Source organism: Lepidochelys olivacea, assembly GCF_965140295.1.
Source record: "Lepidochelys olivacea isolate rLepOli2 genome assembly, chromosome: 12".
Taxonomy (NCBI): Eukaryota; Metazoa; Chordata; order Testudines; family Cheloniidae; genus Lepidochelys; species Lepidochelys olivacea.
In genome coordinates this window covers 24,759,306-24,777,023 of record NC_140422.1, presented here as the reverse complement: position 1 = coordinate 24,777,023, position 17,718 = coordinate 24,759,306, and the positions used below count along the sequence as shown (strand labels likewise).

Genomic DNA, 17,718 nt, shown 5'->3' with positions numbered 1-17,718 from the left:
GAGTCAAGGGCAGGCGGGCAGCCCGCCGAGCCAGGGGGCTCTGCTGGAGCCGTGCCCGAAGAGCACCACCAGCTCTGGGGGGAGACCGCCCCGTCCCCTCCGCGCTGCACTCCCCAGGCGGGCGGGCCGCGGGGACCTAGGCCATTGGGGCCAACTGGTGCGGAGACAGCGCCCCGAGGCGGCTTCCGCTCCCTTGCGGCCCTACTCGGGCAGGTGGCAGGGCCCGGAAACGGCTTCCGCCAAGCCGCCCTGCGGCGCTGCGCGGCCCGGGCCGGGCCCCGCCGCCTACAGCTCTGGGAGCGGGGGCTGGGAAGGACCCTGCAGCAGCCCCGGCCCCGCTGCCCGGGGAGGGGACCGGTCCGGCGGCGCCCCAGCCGCCCCCCGGGGGCGGGGGCCGGGGTCGTGCCGCTGAGTGGGCCCACCTGAATTTCTGGAAGCGGTCCTTGTCGGCCTCGAAGAGTTGCCTCAGGACGAGCGTGGCGGCGTTCGCCTTGTACCACTCGGCGAGCTTCCTGAAGGCGGGGTCGCTGGACAGGTCCATGCTGCTAGCGGGCGGCGATGCGGCGGGCAGAGCAGGCGCTGGTGGGGACCGGCGGTTTATAACGGCAGACCCGCCCCTCCAGTGCTGGCCCCGCCCCGGCCCGGCCCCCACAGGCCGGCCCCTTGGCGCGCCGGGTCTGGGCTCCGCTTACACGCGGCTGCAGCCCCCGTGGCCGTGACTGGCCTGTGGACGGGGGTCCGCCCGGGCAGGGGCTGGAGCCGTCACAGCGCTCCCTTGGGCGGCGGGCTAACGCCTTTCCCGTTCGCAGCCGCCCCGGCACATCCCTGCAGGTGCGATCCGGGATCCCGCGCTCCCAAAGGTTACCGTGAGCGCCTTGCGTGCCCTGCGGACTGTGTGAGCTTCAGCCTGTCACCGAGCCCGCAAGGCGCCGCCTCTCCCTGCTTCTCTCTCTCTCTGGCGCGCCTTCTGCCTTGGATCGAAGTAGACTTAGCTCTGCGGGGACGAGACTAGAGGCGAGGTGTTTGTTCAGAACCTGGCCCAGGCGGGACCTCCCTTCGGACTGGGATCTTTTGATCAGAGGCGGATTTACCGTGAAACAGTGCGGTGGCACGGCGCCCCCAATGACGGCCCACCCCCAAAATGCAGGACAAATCTCATCTGACAACCTGCCCCTGAGTCCCAGCCGGCGGTGCGGCAGAGCTCAGGCAGGCAAGCTGCCTGCCTGCATTCTGTGGCTGGCTGCTGGCACGTCTCTGCGTGCCCCCCTGCGGGGTGGAGGTGGCTCTACCTGATTCCCCCGCCCCATGCAGTGCATGGAGACCCGCTGTCCCCATCCCCCCCTGAGGGGGTGCACAGAGACATGCCAGCAGCAGGGCTAAGGTGGCTCCCTGCCCGCGCTGCCTCCTTCCACCCGTGCCATGCCACACCGCTCCCGGAAGCAGCTGGCATGTCCCTGTGGCCCCCGGGGCTGGTGTGTCTCTGTGCATTGCCCCCAACCTGAGCGCCAACTCCGTAGCTCCCATTGGCTGGGAACTGCGGGCAATGGGAGCTGCGGAAGTGGCACGCAGAGACCCCCGCCTAGAAGCTGCTGCCAGAAGGGTATGCCGGTCGCTTTGGGAGCCGCAACGCCCAAGGTAAGCCTTGCCCCCCTGTTTTAATACCATATGCTGCAAAGAGCCACAGGAGGCACATTAAAGAACCACTTGCAGCTTGGCAGCCTCAGTCTGAGTATCACTGCTCTACTGGAATCACACATCACAGAATATTAAAATACATCACATTTTCCTGAGTGACAGTGAGTACGGCACTTTATGTATTTATCCATTGTTATTTAATTATACCATATATTCCTGAGTCATGCTGAGCACACCACTTTATTCACTGTAAAATGTTAACATTTAAATTAGAGGTAAAATACCAATCAAAGGGAGCATGCATGTAGATTACTTTTTCAGGCTTTTGCAAAACCTATGTCAACTTAGCAATTAGCCTTATTTGTTTTAAATTCAGTACCACCCTCCACAGCACAAACCCAACACTAATAAAGGTGCCCTGTGATAGTTATCTTTAATGTGTGAATTGTCACAGGAACAAATGGCTAATGAACTTTGGCCACAGGGGAACAAACCCCTCAGAACCCACAAGCATGTGCCAGTGTTCCTTCATGTACATTTCCAGCAGCTGTACAGGTTACGAAGGTGTCCCTCAGCACAGGCAGATGTCATTGCGAGGTATTTAGCACTATGATCTACCCATGCATTGTCGACAGAAGAAAAGTTCCAGAAATAATAGCTGGATCTGACAGGATGGGCTTTCCCAACTGTTCAGGGGCTATCAGTGGCACCCATATCTCAGTACTTTGCTCACCAAAAGGGGCAAGTAAGTGTGTGAAACAAAAAGGTTACTGTTCTCTTGTTCTGCAAAGCTTAGTGGACCACAGAGGCAGATTGATTAATAAAAACGTAGGAAACAATGAAAGGTTCATGACACCAGGATGCTAAGGAGACCAGTTTGTATTTGAGGGGGGAAAAGGGACTTTGTTCCCCAGAAATGATGTTGTTCTGTGTGGAGTGTCTGTGCCAACCCCACATACCTGTTCTAACTTGGCTCATATAACTTTATCCCAACATCAATGACCGAGCTCAATAGCCATTCATTTTTGTGACAGTTTGTACATTAAAGACCATTATAACAGGGCAACTCCACTAGATTTGTGCTGTGGAGGTTGGCAGCCATGCTGAAATCCAGTTATTGTGCAATGCTTTTGTCTTCACTATTCACACTTGTTTACAAACCTCTGTTGTCAGGATCACTCAGTCTCTTCATTATCTTATCAACTTTCGCTTTGGAGAAGGGTGTATCCATTCTTTTTTTCAACCCTTCCTTGTCAGCTGGGGTGGCAGTAAGGGAGTTTGTGGGGGCTATAGCCACTCCAAAATTTGCCTTAGGCCTCTCCTCCAGCCACCCCTTCCAGCTGCTGGCTGCAGCAGCTCCACCTTCAGATTTGGGTGCCTGGCTAGCAGCCACCACTCTCTGGCCACCCAGCTCTGAAGGCACAGCTTCCGTTGGCTCCCCCCAGCAGACATACTCACTTCTTCCCCCATTCGCTTGCTTTCACTTCCCCCTACCACTCCCCATTGCCTGAAAACAACATCAGCCCGGGGAAGCAGATTGGCACCTGAAGACACCTCCCACACACACACACACACACACCTGATCTACAGAGAGGAGGCTTTAGCCACATGCCTAGACTGGAGGAAAATTGTCTTTTTCTTCCATTCAGTTCCTTTATGCTCAGAGATGTGCTGAGCTCAGATATGCCCTGACAGATTTGCTGCACTGGCTGTGGTCCAGGGATTTGCACAGTCAGCTCCTCTCCTGATGTTAGCCTTGGCCCAAGGTGTGACACCGGCTCCTCAGCAGCAGGCAGGACAGAGACTGTGAGCCCCCTGTTTACACTTAAGTCTCCCCTTCTTTAGGAAGTTGATCCATGGGTGGCAGGGTGCTGGGGAAACTCGCCCGATGCTCTGTGTCTGACTGAGTGTGTCTCTGCTGAGCTGGGGTGGGGTGAGAGCCTGTCTGTGCTGATGCCTCTGGATCAGGAATGGGAGTTGCTACAGCTGCTGTACTGCACAAGCATTCAGGCTCCTGAGTGCTTGGCTTAAAGAGACAGCCCACTGACACATTCACTCAGGCACACACACAGTCTCCCACACACTCCCTCAACACACACAGTCTCCCACACATATTTTCCCCAACACACACACACTCTCTCTCACACAATCTCCCTCACACACTCCCCCAACACAGTCACTCCCCCCCCACACACAGTCTCCCACGCACACACATACTCTCTCACACACACAAATAGTAAAACTATAATGTGGTACAAAACTCAGGGGGGTGCCCTCCACCTCCCTAAATGGTGCCCCTGAGGCAGGGACAGGGTGGTTGCTGTTTGGTGGTGAGGCTTTGCAGCACATTGTCCAGCCACAGCCAGCTCTGGGGAGCAATCTCAGGTCTGCATACCCACCCCAATTTTCTGTCTAGCCCACCTCAGGCCCGCACCAGGAAGAGGCTGTCAGCAGCGCTAACTGCACTTAGTGGCTGTTTAAAACTGGATAGGGTTTCAGGGAGGGGGGAAAGGAGAGCCTATTTAATCACAGGGTAGTGGCAGATACTGTCTTTGCCGGTATTATTACTGGAACTGTGTTTTGATTTTCTACATGTGAACTAAGCCATAAAGACGTTTATCTACCCATTTTTTGTGTTGTAGAGTTCTGCTGTGTTGATAACTAGTAGTGCTTTCTATAAGCACGTAACACTAACTGTGCTTTCCCCATCATCTCTCCCATGTATGGTTGGGACTTCAGATATTTCTGAACCTGGGAAGGGCTGTGGCTGTGGGACAGACAGAAAAGTATTTGCTGTATGAAGGCACCTGACAGTTACACCATTCCATTTCATATGCTGTGAATTGTGGGGCCCAACCCCAAACCTGAAAACATCTTCCGTTCATCATACTTAGGAAGGAGCATCCACACATAAGTCAAAGAAACTATAAAATTTATTAGAAGTATTATATGGAACTTGTAATTAAAATATTTTAAAAAAGAAATGTCACCCAACAATATTTAAAATATAATGGTACTGAATCCATGAACAATGACTAAATGTTACAGTCTGCTGCACCCATCTTTTTTTCCCTCTCACTGAGAAGGGGCAATAACTGGGGAAATTGTTCTTGGGGACAACTAGGGACATCTCCTGCATGGGACTTATGAGGATTGTGGGGTTCAGGACCCTCCACAGGCTCAACATTCCCCTCTTGGAGACTCAGGGGTTCCCCATGCAAAGGATTTCAGGTGCCAGCGGAGGGTGTGGTCCCAAGCATGCTGCAGACTCCGTGTTCTCTTCTTGGTCACTCAGAAGATATAAGCAAGGAGAGAAGCCATCTTTATGATCTACCACTAGACACAAGGGAAAAGAGCTCTTGCAAGGTGAGAAAGATGGGTCCTTCAACCAAAGGGGAGTTGAAGTCTCTGGGAACTGAATATAGGTGAGAAACCTACTTAGGCAAAGATTGTACCTTGCTAAATTAAGCTTTATACTTTTAGATGCATGTTTTCACTTTGTTTTACTTGTAACCCTTTTTAATTTTATTCCTGTTACTTGGCATCACTTAACCTAAGTTGTAGTGTTAATAAATTTGTTTTATTTTTACTATAAACCAACTCAGTGCTGTGTTTAAATGGAAGGCTGTATTTATCCCAGTTAAGTTAATAAGTTATAATGTGTTTGGGGCCTTTAGAGGAACAAATTAACCTTATTATTTCTCTGACCTATCCAAGCTGAACATTGCAGAGCACATGGTTTCAGGAAAATTTGAAACTGGGAGTGTGTTGGGGTCACGTTGCTGGTTGTAACCAAGGCTGGTGGAAGTCAGAGTGGGGTTATGGGGCTGTAGGCAGGCTGCTGGGGTCAGAGCTGCTGAACCAGAGCTGTCTAGTGCATATGCTTGTTGGCTGTCGTGAGCATCCCAGATTGGGAGCTACAGCAGAAAAGCATTGTGAGGCACCCTGGATTTCAGGGCATGTGGTGACACAACCCCTTACTGGTCTGGATTGTATCCTGAACCCCATCACAGAATGCTCCTGTTCCCTATGGTGTGTCTCCTGCTCCAGGAGCCAGTTCATCAAAGCTTCTTCCTGCTGAAGAGCCCGGTCCTCCCATGCCCTGAGGAACTCTTTGATTCTGATTTCTCCTGTCCATCCATGTGAGCAGATTGTCCGGGATCCTTCTCCATCTGCCTCTGCTGTCTCTGGGGAGCTGCTCCTGCCTTCTTGGCAGAATAGTTTCTCTCTCAGGAGCCAAAGGTCCTGCCAATCCAAAGACAAGGGTAGCCTTATTTCGTCCTTTGTAAGAAACCAAGAAATCCACCCCCGCTCCCCACAGCATAACTTTGTTCAGCCTTCTGGGAATGTGACTGTTAGACTATCCTTGGTTCTCTGACAATTTTTGCTGCCCATGAGTAAGGAGCAGAGGCTACTAATGGTAAGAAAAATGTACTAATGTTTTCAAAAAATTAAAATGTTCATAGTGTCTCAAGGCAGGGGGGTTGAGGGGTGGGCTATGTTGCCAGTCTGCTTTTTCTTCTTTAATGGCTGGTCAACATTTGTAGAACATAGTGGTTTTCAAGGAACCAGAATGGAATAGAGAAGTGGCTTTCCAGTCCTGCAGAGGATATCCAGCAATCTATTCCAGAGAGATGTTTCTGCTGACAGTCACTCCTCTATATAATGCTGAATGGAGGGGTTTGGTCAGCTATGAAGGTGGACCAAGCAGACTTGCAGTGCTGTTGAACATCAAGAATCAGCTGGAGTTTCTGCAACACTAGAAATTTGCTGAAATATTCTTACAGGATGGGGAGTCAATTCAACTGGGAATTGACTATATTCTTACTAGCATGTGCAGTTTCCATCCAGAGGGAGACATGAATCACAAACTGTGCCCACTCCACTCTACCCAGCATCACAAAAAATCTTGTCCCTGTGCCTGCTTAACAATGATGAAATAGACAGGAAAAGAAGAGACACCTCACAAACTTTATTTCATTGCCTGAAGTGAAATACATTCCCACAAGCCCCTCACTTCTCCACTTCAAAGGGATACTGCACTTATCCAACCACCAGACCGGATCCTCTCCCACTGTGCATTTCCCCCAGCTTGTGCAGCATGACTCAGTGTGGGGAGAGGCCACACACCAGGGACAGAGACAGTAACAATTACATAATCTTCCAAGGGAGAAAGGACTGCAGTGACATTCCTCAGACAACCGAAGTGTATTACATCTGTGTTCTGTTCCCTTTTCCCTCTGGGACCTAACACCCCACAACCACCTCAAACACACCCCTCCCATTCCACACAGCTCCTGTTTGTAAGGGAACAGTAAGACTTGGGGAATGGGAGAAGCCCTGAAACTGTGCAGTCTTCCCAGGGACAAAAGACAGCTGCTACTAAGTTTAGACAAATAACCATATGTTTTTGACAACTGTCCCTTCCCCAGTTGGGACTTTTTAAACCTTTCCCCTCCCTTCCTCTGGTCTATGGAGTCCTGGGACCGTTGCTGCCTGACTGCTGCCTGAGAAATGCACAGAGATAGGGGCACAATTATTTTTCATTAACAATCTGTTTTTAAGGTATAGCTCTAGCCAAATGTACAATAGCAGTTAATCAGAAATCAGTGAAGTCATTTTTCTGTAGCTATGTCTTGCTCAGTGATCATTTTGGGGTGGAGTGGAGCAGGGGCTGGGCTGAAAATCAGAAATGTAGCACCAGAGTAACAGTGGATATCATCAGGCTGTAATTTATCAGCCTCAGGTTCTGATTCCTGCCAAAGCTCAGGTTCCTCCTTGGGTTCATCAGGGGACTACCTCAACAGGCTCCTGTGGGTAGAGGTGCAGAATCACATGCTCCTTGTCCTTCGGGTCATCTGGGGGCATTCTCCAGGGTCCTGCTCTGGCCCTCATCAGCATCCTGACAATTGAGGACAGGGTCATGAGACACTTCAAGCTCTGTACTAGGAGCCCTTGATAGCAGCCAGTCCAGATCATTGTAGAAGGGGTACGTTTGATGAACCCTCCTGGAAAGACCTTTTGAGTATTTTGCCCTCCTGTACTGGAGCTTCAAGTGCTATTCACTGCCCACCTGCTCCAGCCTCCATGAAATTTCCCAGTACAGGTGTGTGTTCCTGCTGCACAAGGAGGAGTTGTGTGCACAAGGTGTAGTCTGACCACACATTGATTGGCTGTGGTCAGTGGGCCAAGCAGCTGCTCTTGGAGGAAGATCCACACCCACCTATACTGATGAAAGAAAAGCTGCAGAAAGCTGTTTTGATGTGGTTGGTGTAGTTCATTCCTACCAGTGAAAACAGGGTGACAGGGATTTTATAGATGGGGTAAGTGTTGGGCAGAAAAGGGTTTAGTGTGCTGGAGGAAATGGTAGGGGGGTGGACTGTTGAAACTCGAGACCTGGTAAATATTCCTTACCCCTGTCCAAACTGCAAACTGGCCTGGGTGCAGAACCATGTCACAGCCTGAGGCATACACTTACCCATGTCCCACAGGCATATTAGCTTACTCATGCTCTACTCACCTCCATACATCTGTTTCTGGAGTTTAGATGTAGACAATAGTGGGATTGTGGCACATCTATGTACCTGGACACTTGTACAGTTGCTAGTGTAGATATAGCCCATTGGGAGCATGTGCAAGCATGTACACAGTCCAATAAGGGAGGATGTGAGCCAGTATAGGCATAGCCTTCCTTGGTTCTCCTACCTAGGTTACCGCTCTTTCAATGCTCTCCTCCTCACTGTCCCATTTCCTTGTGTTCTCAGGGTAGTATGCCACCTCTATGCTGATTACTCTCAAAACTACTACTTGATTTCTATCATCTGTACAAGTTTACATCTCTTCCAGTCTTGTCAATAGCTTCTCCTGGATGTCTTGTCACTTTCTCAAACTCAACATGGCTAAAACTGAATTTCTCAACTTTCCTCTTAATTCTCCTTCCTCTTTTCTCCATCACTGCTGACAACTTCCCTTCCTCTCAGTCACGCAAACCTACATCTTTGAACTTAATTTAACTCTTTCCTATCCTTTTCACACCAAGAATCTCATCACATCTTGTTGCTTTTCCCTCTAAAGTATTTCTAAAACCTGTCATTCTTCTCTGTCTCCACTGCTAATACCTTCATAATATAGTTCATAATATGGTTCCTCATCCCCTCCTCTCTAGCCACCCTGGGTCCTACCTCTCCTTTTTATTAAACTATCCAACATATTACAATTAATGTTCTCTTCTCACTGCTCTGACCACATAATCTAACCTCCTTGAATTTCTCACTGGATCCCTTTATCTTTCTACATGATATTTAAACTCCTTTCCTCACCTTGAAGATGCTCCATGACTCTGCCCTTGCCTGCATCTCAGTCCTGGTTTCCACCTAAGGCCTGGTCTACTCTACAAAGTTAGGTTGATGTAAGTCATCTTGTGTTCACCTATTTGTGCATGTGTCTACACTCAAATTTGTCTCCAGTCAACATAAGTGCCCATTACAGCGATGCAATAAAACCACTTTCACTACGTAGTCGACGCACTGAGTGTAGATACTGTGTAACTGTGTCAACCCTAACAATCTTCCAGAAGCTGTCTCACAATGCCCCATTCCCTGCAACAGTGACTGTCCTGGTCACAGTTGTGAACGCCACTACCCAGGGGTCATGGAGACCGGAAGCCACTCCCCACTCCTTAAAAACTCCCCACATATTTTTGAAATGCTTTTTCATCATTGCTCAGCTTGGCAAGCACAGGGGATACAAGCAAAGGGGTATGACAGAGATCAGCGGAAGTGCTGAATGAAAATGAAGGAACTGAGCCTAGGCATACCAAAAGGTCGGGCCGCCGGGGGAGGGCAACAATTGATCTGGTGCTGGGCCACATACCTGCTGTTTTTGTGAGTGGCATGCCATACTTGGCAGAGACCTGCACTAGCATCCCGCAAGCCACAGTGGATATCTTGGAGGAGCCTGAGACAGAGACCCCAACTATTAACAGCTGGAGGGATAGTGCGGGGGTCCATGCATGACTCAAGACAGAACCTGTTTGAGATTCCACCAAAGCCTAGCCAGTACTGTCAGCCACACATGGATGAGCTGAAGAAGGAGAAGGGACCATGGGTAAGCGTGTGCAGGCATTTTCCCTTATGAGGTTTAATTTTAAAGATTACACCCAGCCCATCCCCCAAATTAACAAGACACTGGTATTGATTTTTCATTGTTTTACTTGTATGAGAAGAGATAGCAACAAACAAACAGAGGCAAATTTGGTATCTGCTTTTCATTCCCGTGTAGGGTTAGGTGGAGTGAGCCATGTGGAGCACTTTGTTTATGTATGTAGGGTTGTCTCTTGTGTCCTTCTGAGAGATCTCAATAAAACTTTCCTGGAGATACTCTGCAATACTCTCCTGAAGGTTTCTAGGGGTGGCAGCCTTATTTCTTCCTATGAGGTGAGGATGATTTGGACTGGCACCGTAGCAGTAAACAGACAAGTAGCATACAGGCTTTGGCGGTTTTGGAACTCCAGTAGCAGCTACTCCCTCTATGCCTTTGTTAGCCTCAGGAGTGAGATATTGGCTAAAATCATCATGGCCTGTGGAAAATAGTGCCAATATTCAGTGCCATTCCCCTAAACCTGTACTCATGGTCTAGGGACAGAGATTTTATTATTAATATGACCAGAATTCCTTTCCCACTCTCATCCCTGGTGGCCATGCTCACTATGGCTGGGGCTGAGAACTCCAAAGCTGAAGTGTCAATAAGCATGTCTTATTAAAAGGTTTTATGGGGATATGGGAAGAAGATTTTAAAACTCACCTTTCCCTTTCTGTTGTGACGGTAAATCCAATGACACATCTGTCTGTTTTAAAAAGCAACTGCTGCCATTATGGACCTGAAGGGTGCCCCCTCCATACCCATATGATGCCTGATCCTGACAAGGAGAACAAAGAGGACTAGGGAGGACATGTTAAGGGAGATCCTGCAAGCCAGTACTGCATTGTGTTGGACTGTGAACAAAGAGCCTGGAGGGCCAACATGGCAGATGGCATGGAGAAGGAAAGAGCAGACAGAAAGGCCCAGGAATTGCAATAGGAAAAGAAGAGGGAGTTGCAACCGGACATAATGGGTCTTCTCAAGCTGTCCACCCTGGTTGACCTGCAGGTCCAAAAATCCTGGACTCCCCACCCTATGCAGTCCTTAGAGAACTCTAAGGTATCAGCCCCCTACACACTTCAGCATACCACGTGGCATCACAGGCTGCATCCTGGCCCCTACCATTTCATGCTGGTAGATAGCAAGGAAAACCACAGCTTCACATTGTGACATTCTGCACTTCATGGGAACACCCCACACCCCCATGTTCAACCCTGTAAAATGATTGTGTGGTATCCAATGCAAAATTTGTCATGTCAGGTGTCTTCAGAAGGTTCATGATGCACTGAGCATTGTTGTTATAGTAATGTTACCATAATGTTATAGGTTATAATTTCATATATATAGTTATGAGGCTGAAAATGTGTCTTCATGGCTTAAAATAAGCCCAGGCAAAAACTCTCCAAGAGCAGAGAGGCAGTTCACACCTCATCAGGGCATGTATGGGACAAACCCAGCCCAGCCTCACAGGAACAAAGGACGCTGGCCTAGGCAGCAACCAAATAATCTGTTGGACTCTCGAGTGAGTCACCCTGCTTCCTTTGGTCAGTTTGGAACTGCGATGAGGTAATGCTCACCTGACTGTGAAGGGGGTGGCAAAGCCAAGAGGGAAGAAAGAATATGATAAAACGGAGAGACATTTGCCATGCTCTTCCTCTCTCTTCCACTTACATCTACAGACACCACACCAAGCGACTGAAGTGCTGATCAAAGGGGAGAGCCTGGCTGAAGAGCAACCAGCCAGCCTGTGGTGAAGGTTTGTAAGGGCACTGAAAGTGTTAAGATCAGCTTAGAATGCATTTTGCTTTTATTTCATTTGACCAAATCTGACTGATTTATAATCACTTAAAATCTATCTTTATAGTTAATAAAACTGTTTATTTATTCTACCTGAAGCAGTGCGTTTGGTTTGAAGTGTGTCAGAGACTCCCCTTGAAATAACAAGCCTGGTACATATCAATTTCTTTGTTAAATTGATTAACTCATATGAGCTTGCAGCATCCAGTGGGCATAACTGGACACTGCAAGACGGAGGTTCCTAGAGCTGTGTCTGGGACCGGAGATATTGGTTAGTGTCCTTCAGTTGCACAATCCAAGGAGCAGCTTACATGCCAGAGGCTGTGTGTGATCAGCCCAGGAGTGGGGGGTTCTCACAGCAAAGCAGGGTAAGGCTGGCTCCCAGACTCAAGGATTGGCATGACCTATCAGATCACCAGTCCAGATAACACCAGAGTGAAACGTCACACACATACACTGACCTATGAGAACCATGGCTGGTATATGTGTAGCCACAACGGAGTACATTTGTGCACTGAAATAGACAGAAATGTTTGCTGCCTTTCTAATTTTAAACCTCAGATTTCATTAATTTATTTTATAAGTTTGTCTAGCATTTCCTGGGTTTTGAGCACATTGTTTTTCTGCATTGTTTTAGCCAGTCAATACATTTCTATTTAAAAAATTATCTTTATTAGTTTACAAATATTGCATGAATGCATAGCGGCTCTCAAAGCACCCAGTATTGTAAATGCAGAGCACACCAGAACTCATAGGTTCAAGGAAACGCACAGTCTACTATTTATAAATGTACAGCAAGCACTGCATAATTCATAGCTTCAGTAAAACACACAGTCATAGTTATACGTGTATAGCAAGCACTAAACAATGCCTAACAGCACCCAAAACTTCAGGCCCAAAGAACAGTCCAGCATAGAACATTCTCGTGGCTGACCATTAAAGTGCTCTTTCAAAGCTTTCCTTAACCACTTAGCTCCATGCTGAGTTCTTGTAATAGCCCTTGTGTCGAGCTGTTCAAACTCAGCAGACAGCCCCTGCATCTCTGTTCTCCGTCCTGGTGACAACTTTCCCCGCTTTGCCTAACAGATATTATGCAGGACACAACAGGCAGCTATAACCACTGGGATATTTTTCTCACTGAGAACCAATCTAGTGAGTAAACATCACCAGTGCCCCTTCAATCTACCAAAAGCCGATTCAACTATCATTCTGCACCTGCTGACCCAGTAGTTGAATCTTTCCTTCATGCTGTCCAGGTGGCCAGTATACATCTTCATGAGCCAGGGGAACAAGAGGTAGGGGACGTCCCACAGAATTACTGCTGGCATATCAATCTTGCCACTGGTAATCCACCATTCAGGAAAGAATGTCCCTGCTTGCAGTTTTCTGAACAGTCCTGTGTTCTTAAAGATGCGAGTGTCATACATTTTCCCTGACCAGCCCATATTGGTATCAGTGAAGTGTCCCTGGTGATCCACCAATGCTTACATAACTATAGAAAAGTAGCCCTTTCTGTTGATGTACTCTGAGGCCAGGTGGGCTGGTGCCAAAATAGGGATATGTGTGCCATCTATCATCCCACCACAGTTCGGGGGGGACCACATTCCTGCAAATCCATCCACTATTTTCTGCACATTGCCAAGTGTCGCAGTCCTGCATAGCAGGAGATGATTAATGGCCCCCACTGTGGATTTTCCAACTCCAAAATAATTTCCCACTGACTGGTAGCAATCTGATGTTGCAAACTTCCAGAGTGTGATTGCCACTTGCTTCTCCACTGTCAATACAGCTCTCATTCTGGTATCCCTGTGCTGGAGCTGGGCAAGCTCAGCACACCTCTCCGGGAATATGACCTGTTGTATTGATCTTAAGGGCCAAATGTGTTAACATAACCTAATCACTGTCCAACATTAAACAGTGTTAAATAAGGTTCAGGATTTGGTATACAGTGACCTTAGCCTGCTCATTACCGCTGGGTCAGCCTCCTGGCTCCACTCCTCAATGAGTCAGGACTATTCCAAGCTAGTGCAACACCCATGCTGTTTATTCCTGTGTCCGGTCCGCAACACCAAACTCCAAATATTTACAGATTATTTATCTTTCTGAGCCTACTCTCACCTACTCTGAGCCTACTCTCCGCCCCTCCTTAGACTCACTTCCTCCCAAGCTTTTAGCCCGTTAACGAGGCTGGCAGGTGTGGCCAGTTTCCAGGCCGGGGGCCCAGACCCTGCCCATTTCGCCTGATTGGGGCTGGAGTGACAGGAGCTGATTAGGGTTTCCCCTGCAGTGCCCTGCCACACATGGCAAACACACCATTAAAAGATTAAAGATACAGAAAGGAAGAAAAAACAATTAAAGCATTTGAAAAGTAAAGTATTAAGTAAAGCTTTCATTTTAACAACTTTTTTGTTCCCTTTCCCTTTAGTTAGAGAGACTACTAGAAGGAAAAAACCTCTTGTTTAACAGTCTCTTAGGTGGTATCAAAGATGGTAATTAATAACTGTCCTGTTGGGTAACAGAGAAGAAAAGTTGAGATGAACTGTAGTTATTGTTGTTGCTGTTGTTAAAGTCCAATCCCATTTCATCGCATGTGGTGTTTTGGGTCCAGCTGGAGCTGGTAGGGGTGGCAACATCACCTGGGTCCCTCTCTCTGTCCAGATCTGGTCAGGACATCTCTCAGGATTAGGAAGACAAAGGCCCAGGGTCCCAGGAAATGGGCATGGAGGCAGGCATGATGGTGAAGTATTTAGTTGAGATGATTTAGTTGGGGATTGGACCCATAGTGAGGTCCCTTCCAACCCTGATATTCTATGATTCTATGAAGTTTGCTCCATTAGCCTCTGTTCTTCCATATTTCCCCCGCAAAGTCTCTTTCTTTAAGGACCCAAAAAGGGAGTGATGGGTAGAATAGCCCATCCCCTCATTATTTTGTCCATCAATTACACCTAGTTTCCAACACACGAATTTTGGTTCACTAATTTCCAGGCCCACATTTTCTTGTTTACCAAGCATGATCTTAACACACTCCTCAAGTTATATCAGCAGGCCTTTCTGTTTAACTTTAGACTAATTTGGTCTTTCTGTCTCCCTTTCATACCTTTTCCCATCAACATTTGTTATAGGTTATTGTAACATCTCATGAACTTTTACATACTTTTGACAGTTCACAACTAGGGAAAATTTGTTGGGCCAATTATCACAACAGGCCTTTTACATCTGGAAGTTCTGAAGCCACAGCTTGTTGCCCTAAACCTGCATTACGATGCAATGTTTCTCAGGTCTAAATGTCATGCTCCACTGTCTGCAGCTGCTGCATGAACGCCACCAACAAATTCCAATTATTTTGTATGTTTCTTAGCAATCTGACGTTGAAGAAATCCTCAAGTCCCCCATTGTTGTGGTACTTCCTGTGGGTCTGCAAATGCAGGAGAATCATGTGTCCTGAACTTCACAAGCATAGTGCAGAGCTCTGTGAGCTCCATGATTCTATCAGAGATGGGGGACACAAAAAGTGCTGTGAGGGTTTGTGGGATTTTTAAAAAAGGTGCAAAAATTATGGGAAATGGATGACATTAAAGGATGGAGAAAGTTGTATGCTGGGAACTTGACTCCTAGCTCCTAGAGATCCCTGCACGACTCATTTCTACCTCACAACACATTGTGAACATTTCCTCAAAGGTATTGTGCCAGATGGTGGCACATAACACATTGGGATACCTACCCATGGTGCATGGAACTTTGTATCGACACAAGCACTCCTGGTGAGTACGCAAGCAGCCAAGTATGCACACACACAAGAAAACTTCAGCAGCTCTATGCCGATGTAACTTACATCAACCAAAGTTTGTCGTGTGCATGTGCCCTAATTAAGAGCTTGTTATCTAAACTCTGCCAACTCTCTTCATTCTGACACTCCTTTTGTCTCCTCCTCCTCATACCTTTTTCATGTTGCTTCTAGTATCTGGACTGATCTCTCTCTCCTAGGGTGACCAGATGTCCCAATTTTACAGGGACAGTCCTGATATTTGGGGCTTTGTCTTATATAGGTACCTATTATCCTCCACTCCCGTCCTGATTTTTCACACTTGCTGTCTGGTCACCCTACTCTCTCCCTCTGGAACAAATTCTGAAGTCCTTACTTAATCCAAGGAAGTCAATGGGAGTTTGCCTGGGTAAGGACTTAGGCCCTGATTCTGCAAGCACTTTTCACATGCTTCATTTAGAGCATCTGAGCCATCCCACTTACTTCAATGAAAATACTCATGCTTAAAATTAAGTATGTGTGTAAGTATATGAAGGATCAGGACATGAATAAGGATCTTGTTATTTTGGTCCTCAGTAGAGACAGCATCTTCACATTCTGCCTTCAAATCTCTCCTTCTAATACACTTATTTTGCTAGCTTTCCAGAGCTGACCAACTCTATCATCTCTGTGTACTCTACTGTCTATTTCTTTTCTTTTGCCCTACCTTAGTCTCAGATTTTAAAATCTGGTTCTTCCTTATTTCATACACTTTTGATTTTTTAATTGTGTCTGTCATTTCATGGTTCTTTCCCCTACCCTTTCTTCCCTGTTGTCCTCATTTCCTGATTGTTTTTGTTTCTAATTTAGATTGTATAAACTCCTTGGAGAGTTTTAGAATAAAAAATATTTTTGTAATGCACCATGCAAATTTTTATGGCATAAGCACGACATGGTCTGGTCAAGATTCTACTCCTAATCTTTAGAGCGCTCAGTGGAAGGAGGCTTGTAGCTGACTCAGGGACTACCTCTATAGCCCACCAAAACAGCTGCACTGTACAGAGACAATAAGGCCTTGTCCACATTAAAGAGATCAAATGATTTTATGGTAGAGGGCAGAGAGAAGATTCTGACTAAGAGGTTCATCAGCTGCAGCAGTTGTTGTCTTTGACAGCTGACAGCTATCATAAGAGCTATACACATTCTAAACAGTTTAAGGCAGCCCTAGTGTGGATACCAGGCAAAATCTTTAACTGAGGATGACTAGTACTGACAGAGTGATGCAAAACTGACTGCAACACAACCAATTGGATGCTCCAATGTCAGCATGACCTAAAGCTAATTGAGCCTGGAGTAAAAATGTTAACGGTTAAGACAGGATGTTTTTCGTGGATGAACTTCGATTACAGAGACTCCTATAATTGGAGATCACAATGAATCTGATCTTGGCCACCTTTAAACACAATGTATGACCTATCACTTTACAAAGGCTTGTCTCTATTAGTGGCAGCTGCAGAATGACCCAGCTATGTTTCTCATGAAAAAGAGAAATTAAATTTCTATTTTGGAAGAAAGATTCAGAATAAAGGTAGTATGATCCTTTTGGTTCGAAATTATTCTTTTTAAATGAGATGTATAAGACCAAGATACTACTGATAGGCATTTTACATTTTTCAGAAAGGTTAATTGGCAAGATTAATAGATTATCTCCATGATTAATTTATCAAGTAGAGCAAGTCTGTTATAACAAAGTGACTGATTTCCCTTCATTCAAATTTTCTGGCATTCTATTCTTCTTTTTTCCTTTTTGGTTTTGTACTACTATTTTATCTGTTTAAACTCATTTTAATAGCTTATTGCTAGAAAGGAAACATCAGTCATCTTACTACAAAATCTTGCACTGTACACATGAACAAAGAGAACAAAATACTTTGAGCAATACCAAAGGAAGCAGTGTAGTGGATGGTTCAGGGGTTTGGTAACAAGATACAGGGCCAGATTTTCAAAGAGCTCATTTAGGCACCTGAAAAAAGTGGCCACATTTTCAAAAGTGCTCAGCACTGATCACTTTCCATTTTCACAGTGGAAAAGACCTGCTTCTGCACTCATTACTCAGGCCTATTTAGATAGGATCAGGCCCAATCCAACCCTCACTGACATCAATGGAGACTCATTTTCTTCTGTGGGGATTGAATCAGCCCCAGAGAGAGTCACACTGTAGTGGTCTGCATATAGGATTAATACAGAACTCCTGTGTTCTGATACTGACACCCACAGTTATCTTGAGCAAGTCACTTCTGCCTATATTTTCAAATGTGTCTACTAATTTTGAATGCCTCAAACTTTTTACTTCATTGGGCAGGTGCTCAGCCCTTCTGGAAATCAGACCAAAGGTGTCTCCACCT

General features: G+C 46.9%; 1 protein-coding gene across 1 annotated transcript in view; it reads right to left on the bottom strand.

Annotated features, from left to right (window-relative positions):
* GPI (glucose-6-phosphate isomerase) overlaps positions 1 to 600 on the bottom strand; it is a 28,574-nt gene extending 27,974 nt beyond the window's left edge. The window contains exon 1 of the mRNA XM_084644442.1: positions 423 to 600. Within this exon, the coding sequence (XP_084500568.1) occupies positions 423 to 541 (119 nt within the window). The 5' untranslated portion in view covers positions 542 to 600. The remainder of the gene's footprint in view (positions 1 to 422) is intronic.
* Between the last annotated feature and the right edge of the window lie 17,118 nt (positions 601 to 17,718).